The sequence below is a fragment of the Athene noctua genome, chromosome 1, assembly GCF_965140245.1.
Source record: "Athene noctua chromosome 1, bAthNoc1.hap1.1, whole genome shotgun sequence".
In the NCBI taxonomy this organism is placed as follows: Eukaryota; Metazoa; Chordata; class Aves; order Strigiformes; family Strigidae; genus Athene; species Athene noctua.
Window position 1 is genome coordinate 61,665,514 of NC_134037.1, and position 19,802 is coordinate 61,685,315.

General features: G+C 38.7%; 1 protein-coding gene across 1 annotated transcript in view; it reads right to left on the minus strand.

Annotated features, from left to right (window-relative positions):
- THEMIS (thymocyte selection associated) overlaps positions 1–19,802 on the minus strand; it is a 75,401-nt gene that overhangs the window by 47,822 nt on the left and 7,777 nt on the right. The window contains exons 2-4 of the mRNA XM_074923941.1: positions 12,420–12,578; positions 4,063–4,521; positions 36–1,081 (exon numbers count right to left, since the gene is read on the minus strand). Coding sequence (XP_074780042.1) covers positions 36–1,081; positions 4,063–4,521; positions 12,420–12,578 — 1,664 coding nt within the window. The remainder of the gene's footprint in view (positions 1–35; positions 1,082–4,062; positions 4,522–12,419; positions 12,579–19,802) is intronic.

The following is a 19,802-nucleotide window of genomic DNA, read 5'->3' on the forward strand; positions in this document are numbered from 1 at the left end:
TGTAAGAGATTCAAAGACAAGGTGTGATACCTTACCTTTGGAGCTTGTAGTACGTCAGAAAAACCTTGTTTAGATACTGCAAAACTGGGTTTTGGTGCAGGCGTTGCTGGCTTTTTGGGAGGCCTGGGTGGTGGATGAAGGGTTTGATTTTCATATCTTCGCACCATGTAGTATTGCTCTTCGCTGATCTCTTCCACTGTTGTCTTAGTCACAGGTGGTACAATTGTCTGGACATCTTTGCTGAGCAAATGGACTGACATGTTTAAACGATAAACAGGAATCTCCCAACTCTCCACTGGACTGCTGGCACTACTGATCAGCAAATAAGAGTCTGTGATTTCTTCTTCAAACTGCAGACCAGGCACAGCAGCCAAGACATCTTCCTCAACAGAAAGGTCCCTCACAGACACTTTGACATTAAAAGGCAAATGAAATTCTTTGCAAATCTCAGAAAGCTGATACTGTTTCTTGTCATGAATTACTTCCACAAAGCCACCTTCCATGTACATAGGGAGGAGCACTTTCTTATACGTATCACTTAGTATTTGTTCACAAGCTAGAACGTCTATGAGTTTCTTTCTTCCCTCATACAGAACTTCACTAGTCTGGCATTGCTGAACTAGAAATTGATCTCCAACCGAAACAGAAAAAAGCTCTTTATGGGGCGAATCAAAGGCTTTAGTTGCTACAACGTGAAGCTGTTCCTTTTCACTTCTTGCTATCTCTAAGTCATAGGCAGTTGGAAACTCACGAGGTCTTCTCTTGAACTTTCCTTTGTAACTCATAGGGATTAAAAAATGTCTTTTGGGGGAATCACTTCTGATCTCAGAGGCTAGCACTCTTGTTGCCTGGTACTTTTTGTAGATGACGATTTCTTTCCCTGTATTCAGTATGTTATAAGGTTTTTGGCTTCCTGAAGGCCCTTCCATTATCTCAGCAACCATAGGAAATTCCTTGCTTGTTCGCTCAAATACATCTTCCAAAGACAGTGGCTGAAGGAAAGAGTTAATATCATAACAGTCTGTTATATCCTTGACCTCGACATCTAGATCTGAAAGGATATGAACTATGTCCTTTCGAACTGAAAAGAAAAAGAAATTAATTGATTTTTGTTTTCAAACTGACATTGGAATAAAATATACATGTCCTGTTGGCCAGATACGGAAAGTACCTTCCCTGTGGTGTGCATTTCCATATGTCATCATGCACAATTAATAGGACCAGTCAAAGTCTAAATCTTTTAATTTGAGATATATGGCTCTCAGATATGCAGGAGACCTCACAAAGGAAACGAAAAACAAGAGGAGACAAGAATAAGATGTGCAAGTGAACAAAAGTTTAAGAAAAAGGAAAGGGAAAAAAAATTCTAGTTCACTGTCTTTCACACAGTACTTCCAAGTTTAATCAGCTGTTTATCTTACCAAACTTTTTCCTGAGTACAAGATGTATTTCTATTCTTTTATTTCATAGTAACTTATGGTTTCTCCAAAGAAATGGGTGGGGGAGAATTTTTAATAAAAAAACCCCAATTTAACCCATTAACACATGTTGTTGCTATGGTCAATCTGGGAGAAATAAGACATTCTTATAAGAACAATGAAAACATCTATAATTATTATAAAATAATATAATTTTTTTTAAAAAATGACAAAACCTTTGTATAACAAAGTCTAAGATTATTGTTAACGAATGAAGAAATTTCTGCTATAATGGTACTCTGTGGAACTCTTGCATCTTTTTATGCGGTACCTGTTTTTATTCACTGTCAGAACCGAGCCATTGTATTTAACAGTCTGACAGGAAATAACTCCTTTGTCACAACTGAACTTTCAAAATTTTGGATACAAAACTTTCGAGCACAAAGCTGACTATGAAATTAAGTCATGTTTAAGAATTTGTCTCCAGATCAGTGACACCTCAGATCACTGACAAGGGCAGTAAAATTTAACAAGCAAATAATATTTAATGACTCTCTTCGATAAGACTTATTCTACATAGACCTGCACACAAGGACTGTGCATCCTGGATTCACACTTCCTTGTAGCAGGACATACCAATATTTTATAAGTCAGTATCAGATGTGTTTTATATGACAGTTTTATGACAATGATTCAGGATCTGTTTATTCCAACTCTTGTTTTTTCACACTGACACCTTCAGGTGATGAACATCCTGAACACCACAAGGTAAAGTCAATGAAGGGAAGATTAAAGTTTTCTATGAACATTTTGGGGAGTTCCACACACATAATTTGTTCATTATTAAGAATAAGAAGTATAGACGATTCCTGCCCACAGCCTGTGAAAATGCTATCCCTCTTATCAGTAATATTTTTTATCGAATTATGTGTAGTATTTCTCATACTTTATCTTGTGTCTATTTATAGTTCTAAAAATGGTGAAAATCCATTTTTCATGGTCTACAAGAAAGTAGTTAATCATTTACCATGAAGTCTGTTTTTCAAGTTTGTATTAAATAGTTATTTAGGACATACTTAATGCTGCTCGAATGTTGAGCACTCTATGAAACATAAATGGGTATGAAATAAAATCAACAAATACAGCTCTCCCTGGAATATCTGATTGGAAGACAAGTGAATACCAAACCTTTCTGAGTCTTCATAAAGCTTTTTAGAAACATTAAATTTTTACTGATTCTACACATATATCTAAGTGGGTGTAGGAATACACCTAAGTGAATCCAGCTTCAGGAGGTGGGCTAGATTCCTGAATCTAGGTAGAGTTATAGAAAATGAAGTATTTTATCTCGTGAAGAAATATTTTCCAAACTCACACATTAAATCACATAGCAAGCACAGCTGAATGTCTCATGATAAACATTTAACAACTATAGTACATTGTGCTAACAGTCTCTGCCCACTTTTATTTCTTTCTCTTTTATCCATTTACTTAAACCATTCATCAGAGAACGCTTAACTGTGAAATTTCCTGCTTAATACTCTCATGAATGACATATTTCTGTTAGGATTTCATTTCTATGGAGCTCACTGGTTTGCTTATAGTAAACACAACAAGCTAAGTTCCTATTCTGCAAACTTTAACAGGATGAGTGCATCAAGTCAAATTGCACCAAGTTTCCATCTATTGCCTTTATTGTCCTCAAGCAAGGTCAAACATTTTAGCTTAAGATGGTTTTTTGCTTAGGTAGGTATCTCAGTTCAGAGAGGGTACACTATGCACACACACATAGGTCATTACTGCAGCTTGGCTATTCAAGTCAGCGTAACTGAGGAGAATTGCACTGTGTGCTTACACCCTTGCACACCTTCTAATTTTATTCCATGATTAATTTCACTAACTGGTTTTAAAAGTAAGGCACAGATATAGACATTGGTAAGAAGAGAATGCAGCAGTTTCAGAGTTTTGGTGGAACAGCTAGAACAGTGATAATGTACCATGGACAAAATATTATTTTTTTTTAAATAAAACTCATAACATGAATGACAGCTTTTAAAGATATTGGTTTTGTAATATCTTCCTGTTTCCTCAAGCCTAGAGGTTTTTGAATTTGTCCATGAGTCTTTTCTGCTTATATTCTATTGATACTTGTTTCTGCAATAGAGAAAAATAATAAATGTTGCTTTCTGCAGCATCCTTATTCTGAAAAATAAACAGTAGTTTGGTGTGTTACAACATGTATGTCTATATTCTTTTTCTACCTCCTAGCCATAGCCATAAATGATGAAGTGGCTTCTCCATGGCCAAAGTCTGAGTCACAAAGAAAGAGAATCTGAGAACTGAACAGAATTCCTAAGCTCCACATTTTCTTTATGCAATGTATTTTCTTTGCAATGATGTAGCGATTAATAAGATAGCAACAGAAAGAAAATGCAAGGTAACTATATAAATTAATGGCTGATAAAGGAATAAAAAGGGCAATATTATTTTTATCTTCATCTTGAAACTAACATCAGTGGCAAATATGGGTCAGGAATTTTTGACAAAACTGAATCCTTCTTGCCTATTTTAAGCAAATTCTTTGTATTTAAGGGTACTTTACTACACTGAGATGAACAGAACATTGACTTTGATTACTACTTACATTTCATTACTGCCTGCACTTCATAGACAGGTGTGAGAATCAAGCAGCCATCAAAATTCTCAGGAAGTGGATTCGAGGAGTCCCAGGTATGTAAAGAATTAGAAAGTTTGACAATCCGGTTTCTGCACTTAGGGATTTTCCATTCTGCAATCTCTTTTAGGGTATATATCTGGTCATCTTCACACTCGTAGAATATTCCTTCTTGTGAAAGGGGAAAAGTAAAGGAATGAGGCTGATTATTTCTGACCACGCCACAGTTCACAGCCATCATTCCATTGACTTCTTCCACTGAGTTGAAGGTGATCTGCTCACCATGTTTGATAGTGAAGTTTGCCAATTTTATATCCTCAGGGCTGTAGAAACATGGATGGCCAAATCTTGTTGGCCCAATAGAGAATTTACTTGTAATTTCTTGAATGCTGACATACGGAGTTTTATCTGCCACAACCTTATAAAGACCTAAGAACAGAAAACTTACATTATAAAAAGGGAAATATATAAAAGAAGCCATGCCAATTTTTAGGCTGTGAATGCAACAAAAATGGGGAGCAAAGCACAACATACAATTCATAGCTGAGAATTCAGTTGCTAGAAATGTGGCTTTATAAATATAATATCAACTACATGATACAAATCATAGGCAGCAAGAATTAGCCCGTTATCTCTGTGGGTAATTTCTGATATCCAACATTTTTACTTCCATGGTAAAAATAGAAAGAAATTATTTTCTTTGGTACAGAAAAAAAAAAGAAAAATTATCTTAAAATCTTATCTGCCTTCTCAGGAAACCAACCATTAAGAAAAAAATGCAGACATGGTATGAGGAAGAGCAGCACTAATGTGATCAGTGAAATGCAGAGTAAAGTTTCTGGCTAAACATTGTACTATGTATTCTTCCACACACAGACTGGGAATTCCTAGACCAAGTATGTTTAAAGACACATCATGAATGGAAAAATAGCGCCTGCAGATAATGAGCAAATGAATTGATTTTAGCATATCTGATATCCTAGACCACCAGATGGAGTAATTCAAAGTTTGGGTGTTGTAGCACTGTGGGCATCACAAGACAATTAAAATGCTGAAGAACTACAAGGCAGACGCTGCATCTGAGTTTATCTATCCCCTAGGGACATTATTATTTCATGTTAATCATGCCCCTTGGAGCTGTCTCATTAAGAGTCCACATTACAAGCAAAATATGTACATTCCTGTATTTGCATGAGTGTTTTTATAGAGGAAGATGAAGTGGACAGTTTAGAGGACTAAATAGTAGGGTTTAGCTGAAATGTGTGATTCAGCTGTCTTCTTCCCCTTGCACAGCAGCATGAATGCTGCCACGTGGAATTACGTTGCAGCTTCTTGGGACAAACATCGACTAAGGTCCTCTTCCAAGTGACTATAACTGAATGTAGAGGTTAGTCCTAGGCCAAGTTTGCAAGCCAGGGGACCCACATAAGTTAACTGGTAGCTACAGCTACAGTGACAAACAAAGCAGCCATGCTCCTTGGGAGATGTAATGCCTTTTCTCCTTCCTTCGCCGAGAGCCAACTAGCAGAAACCCTATGGCTCCCTCTGCTCCACACTTTTGACTCCTCTGGACTGCACAAAGGGCACCGTATCTTTGTGGTAAAGGAATACTCCCACCTTGGCAGTTATGGAGCATAGGATGGGGACTCAAGGATTGCTGTGTGGCGTCACTAGAGACTCTTTGTGTCTAGTGGCAGCTCCACAGGTCATGAGTGGTTTCTGCCATGTCTACAAAGGTTTAAGTGTCTCATCCACCTGCCCCCTGTTGTCTAGTGTGGGAAATGGGTCCACACTGGCTATGACTCTCTTCTTGTAGGAACCAGAGTGTGAGAAAGAGCAGGATGCCAAGCAGATACCTGGGTGGGATGCTGCCAGAACACAGCTTTTGGTGGATGTTGGGAAGACAATCACTCCTTTCCCTAGACCTCCTCTGATAGTGGGATTGTTTAACAAATTAGATTGAGAGATTCCTAGAAATAACTTCAAAATTGCTTATTTTCTACCACACCTTTTCCTGTACTGAGTTTCACCCACTGACCACAATCAACACAACTGAGGGCCCTGAATGGAAATAGGAGCTCCTGAAGATTGTATTCTTCAAAAAGGATATGTTAAACCATTCCCTCTACAACAACTTATTTTTATTTTTCCACAGAATTGCTGTGATTCTTGGTTCACTGTAACAAAACGTTACTTTTACTTCATAGCTTTAGCACCCTTCTTGTTAAAGAAGATGTTAGGATTCTGTCTGTTGAGTAGCCTTTAACTGAATTTATCACCAGACCGGACATGTTTGTTCTAGGTATCCCATGAGACCACTAGGTTCTGTAGCAACTAACAGCTCTGAGGTCTTGTCAGCAGCCTAAAGAGTAATAGCCTATTTGATCTATTGCAGAGATAGTCACTAGCTGTGCCTGTGTAACTGCTTTCTGCAACTCTTATGTTGACAGTTAGCTTTTCCTGTGTGAAATCAGTACCCTTGTGCAAAGTCATCCTCTACATATACTTCCTCACTGCAGCACTACGGAAAAGCCTTCAGGCCTTTTTCCAGGCTACAAGGAAGCTACATCCATGAATGCAACTGCACAAGTGCAAAGTACAACTTCGGCACAATTTTCTTTATCACTAGTATTCTTGATGTTTCTCACAGCCATTTTTAACACAATTATTAACTAGCAAGTTAGCTAACCCAGTCCTAATCTCTACTGGAGTTGTCAGTGCAGACCAAGACAAACCGGTTCATCAGCATGTAGAAAATATCTCAGTGACAAGGCGCTGACGAAAAACTGAAATTATGGAAAAGACAGTATCCCCCAAACAGTGTTCCAGTGTCATGCTTTACAAGCACAAGATGGGCATCATCTCAAAGCTGTGCTGGGAGAAAGCAAATAGGAATATTCTTCATTAAAAATTGTATTCAAAGTACATATGATGTATCCCAAAGGCAATAACTATGTTTATCCATCTGTAATACAGGAGCACATGCATCGCCCCTAGAAAACCTCCCGAACTGCATTAAAAAAACTCCATAAACTATGTTAAAAAAACATTCCCAGTTGAAAATATTTGGCAATGTACGGGTATAAGAAACATTCTTCTCCTCTGAGTCTGACAGCAGGCTCAGGCTCTACTAATTTTTCTGAAACTACAGAGATAATTTGGAAGCCAGCTATTTCAGCAACAAACTGATGAGCATCCTGGGTTGAAAACCAAGTTTCATACAGAAACATAATTACCAAATCTCATACAAAACTAGATAACTGATGATCCCCTTGGGCCCAGACAGACTGACTTTATCAGGGTTGGGAGCAGAAAAATCTTCACCTTCCGTTCTGCTGGTTTTCTTAATTTCGGTAACAGGATGTCTGCATAGGCAACTAAAGAGCCATGTGGCCTTGCATACTTAGCTTCTGTATTGATGAGACCCATGAAATAGAGGCATCTAATAGGCACCTGTTTATGCTTATGGGTTTGTAAAGTTCCATATGTTTCTATCTCTATAGAAAAGAGGTGAATATATAAAAAGTTATATTGGTATGATGGGTGAAAGCCACTGTGGTTCCTATCTAAGTGCCATAATCTACCATGGTATCTTCTCATAAATGCTCTCCTTGCCTCGATATATATTTAAAAAAAACCAAACAAAACCAAACACAAAACCCAAACAACATTATCAGCAATAATTCAGAACCTTATTAAATTCATTATGAAACATATTACAAAACCAAATGTTTTCCAAATCTAAGATAACAAGGAAATCTCCAAAGTAGGAGACATATGGTAAGTTTGAGATGCTAAAGGTTGGACATTTTGAGGTCAAACAAAAGTATTTTTGTACTTTTTCATAAATCATAAAATGATTGAATCAAATTCACTTAGACTTTCCCAAGAGATCTTGGTGGACTATTGGGGGGAAGGACAGATGGAACTAACAAATCTGGAAAAAAGTCCAGCTGGTTTATTGAGAGCTGGCATTATTGTCTTATAGGTCTACTCTCTAAATGTAATCTGGCCTACAACCAAAGTGCACTGATGCTGAACAGTTTTGGGGAAAATTACAGATAGAGACAAGAATACCTACACATACATACTAATTACAGAAATGTATAACCGTTATCACACTCCATGAACCCTGTACAACTAGTGACATTTTACTAGGTGAAGTGCCTGCTTAGCCATAAGGTGATAGTTAATAAACCCCAAACCTAACAGCCCATCATTTTCAAGAAAATCTTTAGGCATTTATGTACACCTTGGTAGAAAGAGAGGGTTTAGGATTCTGAAAAAAATATTTTCACTGGTATGGGAGAGAAAACATAGCCCAAGGATCACCCACTCAGTCCTCTGGGAAAGCATGTTTTGGTAGAAGGATTTTTACAGAAATATGTAGCTCTCTTTAACTGGTTATAGTGATAAAGTGTACCTCCCTGTAGCTTTATAGACTTTTCATTTTCAGTGTTAATTAGAGTGCTGAAGGAAAGGAGTATCCTTTTTACTGTCTTTTTTTCTTCTTTTCCCCAGAGAAAACTGAGAAAACGAGTAGTTAGACTCACCTAGTAGAGCAGCAAGTAGCTTTCAAGGAAAAAAAATAGCAGAAAGACCTTCTGTCCCAAACTAGTAGTTTCTATTTCCCAAGATAATGAAGAAGACTGGGAAGAGCTCAGCTCCCAACTTCCCTGGAGCTGACTTGACTGCTATTCCTCTTTCTCCTCACCTCCACCACCCACTCTGCTATCTCCTCTGCTTCAGCACCCTCCTCTCCCCATCCTGCCCCAGAGGCCATCTCTCCTATCTCTCTGTTATCTCCTATAAAGATGACCCTTCTAGTGCCTAACCCCTGTCCTCCATGCATGTGCTGCGTGGCCACAGACAAGTCTTCTTTCTTGTGGCTTGCAGAGGCTGGGAGCTCAAAGGGACATTCATGCTCAGCTACGTGTCTGTCAGAACCACGTACAAATGAATAGGAGCATCTGTCAGGGTTCTCCTGGGAACAGGGACAGCCCAGCAACGTTTTTGCAGAAGAAGGAATATAACAGTACAAAACGAAAACATTTGTGCTGGCACATAGTTCGGGTGTTGTGCAAATTACCTGTCTCTGCTAACTTGTTAGTAGTGAAAATTGTAGTTCAAAATGCTGTTAGATGTAGCCATTGAAGTGTCTAGAGTAACAGCACACTTCTATTTTTTTTCACCCAATGTATGAGGATAGAAAGAATAGCCTGGCCCTCTGAGGCATGAAAAAGAACAAATTAGAATGAGGATAAAATGAAATAACACAGATAGTGAACTTGCGGTTGCAGTGCTTTCTCTAATGCAAAGGGCAGATTAGGCCTTTATCAAGGATCTGATTTGCCAGAGCAGAAAAAAGGAATTCTGTAGACTGCAAATACATTCAGAAAGACAAAGAGTAAGGCTCGTTTAAAGCCAATGAGCCCAGTTCTTCACTCACAGAGACACTATCCCCAGAGTAACCTAAATAGAAGCGTTGCTTATTTATGCCATCACGCACACAGTGAAAGGATACATGAGCCCATCACATGCAAATGATAACTCACGACAGAGGAAATAGAAAATAACATCAAAGCAAAAGATTTCTTTGCATCAACATCAGCAAGAGAGCACTGTACATACAATGTAAATACAGTGCCAGACTCTTAGAGACCTGCGGATATTTTTAATTAAGTCAATGGCAGCGTGAAAAAGATCATCTGCAGTTCGGTTCTGTGCTTTGATCTGGAGACAGGGACAAGTCAGCAACACTCTAATACAATGCTATTCAGAGCTTAGCATGTGTATATAATAAAGTGAAAGGAAAAAGGTCAAGAAAAAGCAGAGACTGAGACATCTTGACTTTGTAAAGCAGAATTATTCTTCAGCTAAGAACTAAATTAGACAAATGACAAATTTACATCTTACCAAAAAGCTCTTGAATGGATAAGAGTACATATACAGAGAGAAACAAGAGAGCGGTGCTCCCTGTTGGGCTAATAAGAAGTGTCATTATGCCCCTCTTCAGTGCTGCTGTTCAGAAATAGCTGTCATGTGGAGGATAATAATGATAAATTTCAGCAAAACGAACTCTGAATTTATTTTTCTAGTGAAATAACCCAGTTTTCTAGAACACTGGTTGTGAGAGTTCATAAGTATGCATGCAAATTGTAGTGATTAGACCAAATTTGAAAATGTGCTCAATAGGGCAACAACATCCAAATGCCAAGCTGTAAAATTGATCACTTGAATGCAAACAAATCCATATTCACCAGGTTCAGGCATTTGAAATCACAAGTCATTCTGTTCTAAAAATCAGGAGATTAAACATTAATAAATGTAGGATTACTTCTATCACTTGGTTTTGTTGGATATTTTAGGATTCAAATGTTCAAACCCATCTGCCAATCAAGATACAGACTGTGACTTCCTATAGGTATATATATGTTAGAGATGACAGAAGAAATTTTAATAATAGCAAAGAAGCTTGGATTTCAAGAAAAATACCAAGTATCTTGAGAGTTCACAGTACTGCAGTACTTCAATATCTCTAGATAGCCACAGAAAATTAAAGTGTCTTTGATCACTACATTTGGGCCCTACTAGTGCTTGAAAATGACATTCCAAAAAAGTCTTTTAATAAGTGCTCATATAAAAGGTTCTGATTCCCCAAGTAAGAAAAATATGAAGCTAAATTGAGGATCTACTGGGGAAAAGAAAATTATATATAGGACCATTTCAGAGAAAAATCTGTGTTTTGGAGATGGAAAATGAAGGCATGGCAAAAGATGCTTTCCTGTCAAATTCAGATGAAACATTGCATTCACATGTGCCTTTACATTTTATTTGCTTCAAGAAGTGTCTCCCTCTGCAGAAATCACACATACCAGTTTGGGCATTGGCATAACCTAAACCATATAAGTGCATGCGCACACATTCTCATGTGCTCAGCAATGCATCAGAACATCAGTGATGTTACCAAGTCAAGCACTCAAACGCTAGAAAACACTTATATTTTGTTTCCTCATGCAGCATCAATTTAATCTCTCACGTGCTTGCAGTACAATACAGTGTTAATTAAATGTTTACATTCTGGTTTTTTTTTTACAAATCTGTAGACTCATCCAGTGCATTAACAAAAGTGAGTCCTGGATGTGATCTCAGGCTCTTGAGGGCTGCTGTGTCCTGTGTGCTCTCTCCCAGTGTTTACGGTGTCCCATAACTATGGTGTCCCAGACCTACACAGGCTCCCTCACACTTCCCACCAGCCTCCTTGAGCTGTTTCCCAGACTGCTCATCTCCTCTCCCCGAGGACCTCCCATTACCTCTGCTGTCTGCAAGACTCCCAGTGTAGGAAATCTCCTACATATATATTTCTGTGTGGGTGCAATCCTCCTATGATGCTGGTAACCACCTCCACCACTGTCTCCAGTCCCAGACCTTTGCATATCAAGTCTTCATCCTTCTGCCCTGCTTCAAGGTGCAATCTCTTTCTGCCAGTTTCCTAACCTAGTTTGCCACCTCTGCTTCCCATACATGGATACCCACAACTCAGCACTTCTCCCTCTGCACCCCAACCACTTCCCTAATTAAGATTGCTGGGCCCTAACAGTAGAGGAACTGAGAAGAGAGCAGAATTGAAAAATGAATAAATATGACATGTGATGAACTAGGTACCCTGGGTACAGTGCTTGGCCAGCTCTCCCTAAAAGTGCCATATGAAGAGGACATGTTTCAAATAACAAGTCAGTACCACATGACAAATTTCAAGTCCATCCTCCAAAATCTAGATATTTTGGGAATTCTCTATAGAACAGTTGAAGTGTTTTTTAAGCAGAAAACCAGATCCATTTTCCACTAATACTGTTTCCAGTCATGGAGCAGCTACTTTGGCCACTGGAATTAAAACAAATCCTTAAAATAAAACCAAAATGGAACAAAGTAGTCAAAATAGTTTACACCAAAATAATAAAACAGAGTAATAGTAAATAAATTATAGTCTGAGCACACAGCAAGGAAGATTTCAGCTCAGACAAAGTTTGGCAAAGTCATAAGTAAGTGAAAAGATTTTTGTAGTGGTTCTTACACTGAGTGACCTCAAGTATAGAAGACATTCCTACTAAACATAACATTAATAATTTCTATCCAGGCTTGAAAAAGGACTATAAGAGTTGAATTTAAAAATTAGTTAATTGTGTCTTGTGCCATCTGACAAAATTATATCCTTGACAGCTGAGTTGTAACCTCAAACAAGTATCAATCAAGACAGCAAATCAATAAAATGAACAAAGGTGATTACTCGGGGTTATAATTCAAAAATAATTCATGAAATACTATACCAGGAAAATTTAGTGGTAATTCCACTTTGGCTGAAAACCGGCTGACTTCATTATCCTCACAGATACTTGCTATGAGCTTATTAATTTTGAAGCCAATAACTTTAATGACTTCTCCTGTTGACAGGCAGCATTCGTTTCCAAACATTTCATAGATGGAGCCTGAAAAGAAATACAAAAGGGAAGAAAAGTGTTATTCATCTTTTTCTCACTTGGTCTTTACCTCTTTGAATGAAAGCAAAAATACTTAAAATTTAAGTTACATGAAATAATACTTATCCTGCTATGACTAAATTTTCATTTTCTTCCTTAGGGTCACAAGAAAATCCACCTTGTGACTTCAGTGGTCTCTAATCAGGTCTGTGCATACACTGTTCTTAGATGCATGGAAGGAGAACAAGGTTTGAAGAACCTGCATTTCCAAGTTATTAGACCAAAATGGAATGAAGTACAGCATAGGATCACCCGGGTCATCAAGAGCCACATATCACAGGGCATAGCACATCCCATAGGAAACAATGGAAGACAAAAACCCATAGACCCTCAAAGGTGCCTAGGGAGAGGACAGGAGACATCAAAGTGCAACCAGCATTTGAGCTTTCTGTAGTATCAGAAAACCTGAAGAAAGTACAAGAAATTGAAAAACTGGCAAATTAACATGGTAATCCCTGCCTCACGCTGAAATGAGCCTACTGATTCTGACGTGGCAGATTTGAGACCTGGGATCAATTAACTATATATAAAGGCAGTGCAGTAAACACAGTGTTCCATTTGTAGATAGAATTACATTGAAGACAAAACATCAGAAATGTTGACTTTAATGCCAGCTTCTGTTCTTCTGATGCTGTGCAGTTCCCTCCTGTCCTGGTTCAGCTAGGATAGGGTTAAGTTTCCCCACCAGAGAGGGGAAGGGATCTCCATCCGGGTTATTCATACCATGCTGATGTCAGGTCCAGGTGCGGGAGCGCGGGAACTTTTTTCTTTGTGGCTTTGGTGACGGGGAGCATCGCGAGCGAGCTGTCTGTAACCATTGCGGTATTTCTCTGTATATCTTTTGTCTTGTTCACTGTTATTTCTGTTTATTGTTGTTATCATTGCTACTGTTGTTGTTCAAATTGTTATTTATTACCCTGTTGTATTAAATTTCTTATTTTAACTAGGGGTTTGTGTCTCACTGCCAGCCTGACCAGCTGAGGGTGGGAGAGGGGAAACGGCAACATGGTCTCCGGTCTTGGCAGGGCCTAAACCAACACACCTCCAAGAACTTACCAAGCTCTGACCTGAAGTGATGTGAAAGTACCTTTTCTGAAATTCCATCTCAGAATTTCATTTCCCTCATGGTGAGAAACCTTATTCCCATTTCCACTCCCAATGCATTGGTGAGTGTATTCATTTGCTCCGCTACTAACACTGCCCTGCTAATTAAGATACTTTTTTTCTCATTTTCATTTCTCTCTTCCTCAAAGGGTTTGCAAGGTTAATTTTGTCCTTCTCTGGTCACACTTTTGATAAAAATCCAGAAGAAATAAATTCTCTTTATCTCCTCTGAGAAGTTAGATTTTCCTTCCCACAGTCCCTCTAACAGCCCTTTCTTGCATCTTGTTCAGTTTAAAGTTTTCTCTCTTTTTTTTTCCTTTTAACCTAGGTAACCTCAATGGTCTCAGGCAATGAAAGACATTTAAAACCTGACCTCTGGCTATATAGTAGCAATCAATAATTGAGATGGCCTGTACTGAAATATTGCTATTGCCCGTAGAACTCATTTCCCACAGAAAGTAACATCCTTTACTCCACAGATCTCCTTTTAGTTGTTGGGGAGAAAAAAAAAAAAAAAACAACAAAAAAAAACACTGCTTTTTTTTTGCTTTTTTTTTTTTTCCCAGGTGTCATACCAGAAATGCAACTATTAGCCAAGTGATTTTCCTAATGCTCACTCAAAATCAGTTCCTAGCATGGGCTAATAAGTATCTCTTACTGAATCTGAGATATATTTATCAACTCTGCTGCAGCACTTGCAGGTGACAAGCACTTGGTTAACACCTCAGTCTCACTGGAAGTCACTGCGAGACCAACCTGAGCAAAAGTTGCTCTGGTTTCAGCATAAATCCAAAGCCTCAGTAGAGCACCACAGAACAATGGGTTTGTGTCAGGACAGAAAGATGCATGAGAGTAACACTGAGCAGCTGACTGGTTAAGTTTACTCTGTTGTGAAGACATGTCCAGGCAAATCTGCCTGTTGCTTGTGCAATGCTCTCACAACTGAGATGTACACCAGGAAATACCCAGCTTCTCCCCTGAAGAAGACAGGTGCATTTCTGATGTACATTTCTAACCCTATGCAGAAGAATATAGGTTAAAAAAAAGATTTATATATCATGTGGCAGATGCTTTCGGCAGGCTGGGTGAGACAACATTGACTGGTTTCCCTTGCTGATAATCCTACAAAGAATCAAGGGAACAGTTGTACTAGTTGTACTACTCTGAACTCCCCCAGCAGGCTACTGCCTTTCTATCACACATCAGGATGATTAGCACAGAGATATTCTGGATTATAGTGCCACACAAAGAACAACCACGGTCAGGTGAAAGAACATACAGTTTATGCATCCTTTCAACCAATATGGTACTAAGGAGAAGACCAAGAGAGCTGCTGTCATTTAAGTAAAAAAGAACAATCTGTTTTTCTTATTATAAAGATAGTGCATAGTTGTTTGGTCTCCCTTTAGTCCCTGAGCAATTTGACATTGACTAACTCAGATGTCTCCACTGGATATTGCTACAGCTCCCATCAGTAGGCTGGCTGCTGCTCTAATAAACACATGAGGAATTATCATAGCTCTCATTGCTTTAGCTGAGCTCCATAGGATATTTTATGAGAGTTAGAAAAGTGTATGTGCAATACTTATTTCATATTAGAGTGAGAGGGAAAGATTGAGCAGCCGTGAAGAGGGTAATACTCCTTTTGTGCTGAACCACCTCACTCCTCATATCAGACACAGCAGAGATCATAAGCAACCATGATATTATAAGATACAGGGAATCCCAGAGGACCCAGTGTGACGAGCTCTGCATTACAGAAACATGGAAAGGGAAGCAAAGAATTCCAATATTTTCACCTCTGAACAAGTATTTGCAAAAATCTACTGAAAATGGGAGGTCATGGCTTCTGGAGCTTTTTCTCTTCAGTGCAGAGCCAGCTTCTCCAGATTACTTCACCTGAAAATAGACCCCTAACAGACCATTTAACATATGAAAGTAACTACACTGACTAATTATGGGCTTTGGGCAGGTTTGCTTTCATCTCTGCTAGACAGCCTTTGCAAGTGTGCCCCTCAGTGCAGCCGCGCCCCAGCGTGCACCCACGAGCGGGCAGTGCCACTCCATAGGGGCACAGGCACCAAGCCACGCGGGTTCGGTCGCCTCGCTGGCTGTGGCTGATTTCCAAATAACATGGTAGCTGGAGGAGACCAAACCAAGCAACGGCCCTGAGGGGAAGAATGGAGCAGTTAAGAGGCTGAACCTCTCAAAAAAGTGATGTGATCGAATAAGATCTAACTACTACTTCAGACTATATCCGCAGCAGAGTGGTGCCACCAAGAAATAAAGCAGTGAGTCAGAGAAGGGCCCTGTTTCTGATCACGGCTGGTTCTGAACGATTTACTACTTTTATTGGTTTGCTTTTCCGCAGGCACAATAGCTTAACTACAAATTGTACTACGGAGAGTTTGAGAAGCCCTGCCTTCCATCACAAAATAAAAAGTATAAATGGTGCTTGCCAAAAGTGAAACCACTGATCCAGTGACAGGTCCAAGGCTGAAGAGCCATTCTGGCAATATCCATGAGAAGAGACTAGCTCTGCCAAACACTCAAAAATAGATGATTGAATGACACTGAATTTAGCCTTTGACAAAGCAAACAAAATTTGCAAAACATGAGAAATAAAGATAACAACCTACACAGGGTAAACAGCGGCCTGGCACTGTAGGGATGGCAGAGAATCTAAAACACTACAAGAAAGGGTAAAATATACAAGAAAAGAAAATCTGCAATCATAAAAGAGAGAAAGTACCTGAGGCAGACAAGCATATGGAGTTCAAGCTGGAGTCTACAAAAAGCATTACATGGAGCTGCAGGCTCTGTTTGAAACATCAAGGGCCAAGACAATGCATTCAGAAAAAAGATGGATTATAAATGCCAGACTGCAAGCCACAAAAGAGTGTGCACAGAATAGAAACACAGGGCTGTCACAGCACCTTAACTCTCAGGGTCTTTCATCAGAACAAAACATAACATTGCTGTGGAAAACAAATGGATCATTCATCTACAAGCATCAGTTCTAGGAAAAAGTGAAATTAAAATTAAAACTTAAAAAAAAGGTCATGTTTTTAATTAAAATTTTTAAAAAAATCAAGGGAATTGGTTGTCTTACCATCAAAGAAATAAACTATTACATGGGTACATAATCCACTGGCAAAGGTAATGCTTTGTAATTATACCAAAGAAAGTGAATCCCCTCTTGAGTTTAAAAAAAAAGAGAAAGAAAGAAAGAAAATATGTATTTTTTGCATCATCAAGAAGGGAAAGGGTATTAAGTAGCTAGGAAGGATGCTTTAAGTCTTCTAGAAGAGAGGAAATGTTCTAGAGTAGTAGAAGCAGAGAGTGTCTAAGAAAACCAGGACTCATGGACATAGGATGATACCTTTCATCCCGGAAGACATTGGATAAATTGCTGGTATAATCACTGAGTAACGGAGGTATGCCACCACATTTTCCATCCAGTTAAGGAGACCAACCTTCAACACCTTATCAGTAGTAAAATTTATGAGTGGATAGGCTAATAGATAGAGGTGTATATATGTCCACAGATAGATATCTACCTAGATGACCATTTTCCTGGACAACTTCTAGGACTTTAATTACCTTCTCCTTTATCAGATTCATTTGAAATACACCAAGAGGTTGAAAGATTATGAGGGTGAGAGGTTGGGAGGAGGATGGCTAACAGGCCAAGACCTTGATTGCAGAAGCCTCATTTTTAATGATACCAGGAGAAAAAAAATCATTAAAAAATGAAACTCTTTCAGCTATACAAGAACCAATTCATTTTTAGGGGTGTAATTGCACATACCGTATTGATTGTAATTACATATTTGTCTGCAACTAGATTGCCTTAGCCCTGATTTTAGCCCTTGCTTGGCGATTTGCCTGGAATAGTACAATGAAGATTACATTCAGACAAGAAAAATGTTACCTGTGTGATTTGTCATCTAGGCATTTGCAGCAAATATTTGTGCTGATAAAAGGGAGGGAGGGAAACTACATGGTTTTCAAAAGGGACAATAAAAATTCTTTTTCCTTTAAAAGCCACGATAATTAGTCTTAAAACATTGTGAAAATACCCACTGTGTGACAACATGACCCTGAAAGATTTTACTTCAGCTGTGTGATATGGACACATACACAATATATTGTAAAATAAAAATTAAAATGGACCTTTTAGCACATTTATTTGTTCTTGCACAACAGTAACTCTGTTTTTCCCACTCAAGCCACAAAGCAAGTGTAAGATGTTGAAAATGTAATTCAAGTAACCTTACGGACTGAATCTTTCTGATTTGAGAAAGATGTATGCAATATAATGCAAAAAAACATTTTTAGCAGAACCCAGAATAAAACAGCTTATTTACAGTGATCAAACAATGCCCTTGAAGGCTGTAATTAAAGAGCTTGTTGCCTTTGAAACCACCTTTTCTGGATTGTTGCTTTGTTCACTAAAAACCACATTTATATCCTCTCATAAACTCATCTCTAGTTTGACAATCCATATTAGCAACTGCTGTGATCACATCAAAGCAACTATAACAATTGGTTCAGTATCTTTTACCTCCATCTTTCCTAAAATGCTAAGCAGCCACACCACTGTCCTCTCTAACATGAGCCCTTTATTTGATTTCTTACTCATTATAGGCACAAAAAGAGTCTTTCTGTATAAAAATAACAATGTAAAATATAAATATAGTGCATGCATGAGATGGAGAATACCATTCTTCATGTCAGGTCATACGATAGTACCAGTGAGAGAAAGATTTTGTAATACAAGGCAGAACAGCAAAAAACTCAGTAATATTTCCCTTTTTCTTCCCAGCAGTTTAGAGCCTCATTCAGTGACTGCCAGTGACTGCTCTTGGGTGGAATGTTTTACTGATGCTGATGGGAAATATGACTCAAAATCAGGTCCATGACTAAACAACAAAATAATACATCACCGGTATGTAACTCCCTTTTGCTGCACGCCCCTGGGCAGTTTAGCAAGGAGAGCTAGGGAGAAAGAGCAAACAAGACAAAAGGCTTCACTAAGGTGGTACAGAGGACCATTCAGCAAGGCTGGAACTCAAGCCCAGGCTGGCTGACTCCCAGTCTAACTGTCTGTCTGCTACATGGTGCTGCTAAGCACTTTCAAACATCCCCCATTCTTTTATTTTCATTTCTTCTTTTTTTTTTTTTTTTTTTTTTTAACAAAGACCAAGCTTTTCTCCTAACAAAACCAAACCACTAGGCATTGACTCCCTAGCCCCATGAGTTTGAATTCTTGAAGGAAAAAATTCTCCCTTTCATCTCTCAGTAGCACCCACCAAATTCATTGCAGCTGGCAGGCTGAGCGGTCTTTGAAAGAAGATCCAAAGAACCGGGAACCTGGCTGCTTTGCAGGGAGATGAAAGATGTCTCTACATGTCCTGAAAGAGTAGAACTTTGTCCCAGTGTCCTTTTCCCAGTGCTTCTTTCTCCACTATTATGTTGTCATCAGTTGCCCATATGGGTGCTGTCTTCCCGGATCAGAGGTGACTCTTTAAGGGGCTGGTGAAATGGTTCCGCTTTCATATAAAGGCATGATTCCCTGGTGCAGCCATTCAGCCAGAATTACAATAGTCTGCTTTCCCCTACAACACAGCTCAGCTGAAATCACAGTTTTATTAAGGCTGCTGCAGGCTCTCAAAGTAATATGAAGGGCATAATGTATCTATAATTAGTGTGTCAATAAAAAAGATATCATTCTTTATGGGCATTATTTGGGGGTTAGCCAATTGTTCAGAGTTTCTGTTCTTTGGCAAGAAGAGAAATCTATTTTAAATTTGCGGGGAGGAGAGTTTTGCTTAATAACTTTAATCATATTATACTCTGATTAAGTAGGGAAAAGCAACAAGTTGCTGATGGTGAGAAGTTAGGTGTCATTTTTTTTTCAGTCAAATACTTCCTGAGCACCAAAGATGTAATCAGCATTTCCCCACTAAACTCAAATAAACTAACATCTTGTGGGGAAAATACAAGGAGGCTGAAAATCATATGCACAATGGCAGGCTAAGAAGGAAGCATGCCCCAGCTTCACTC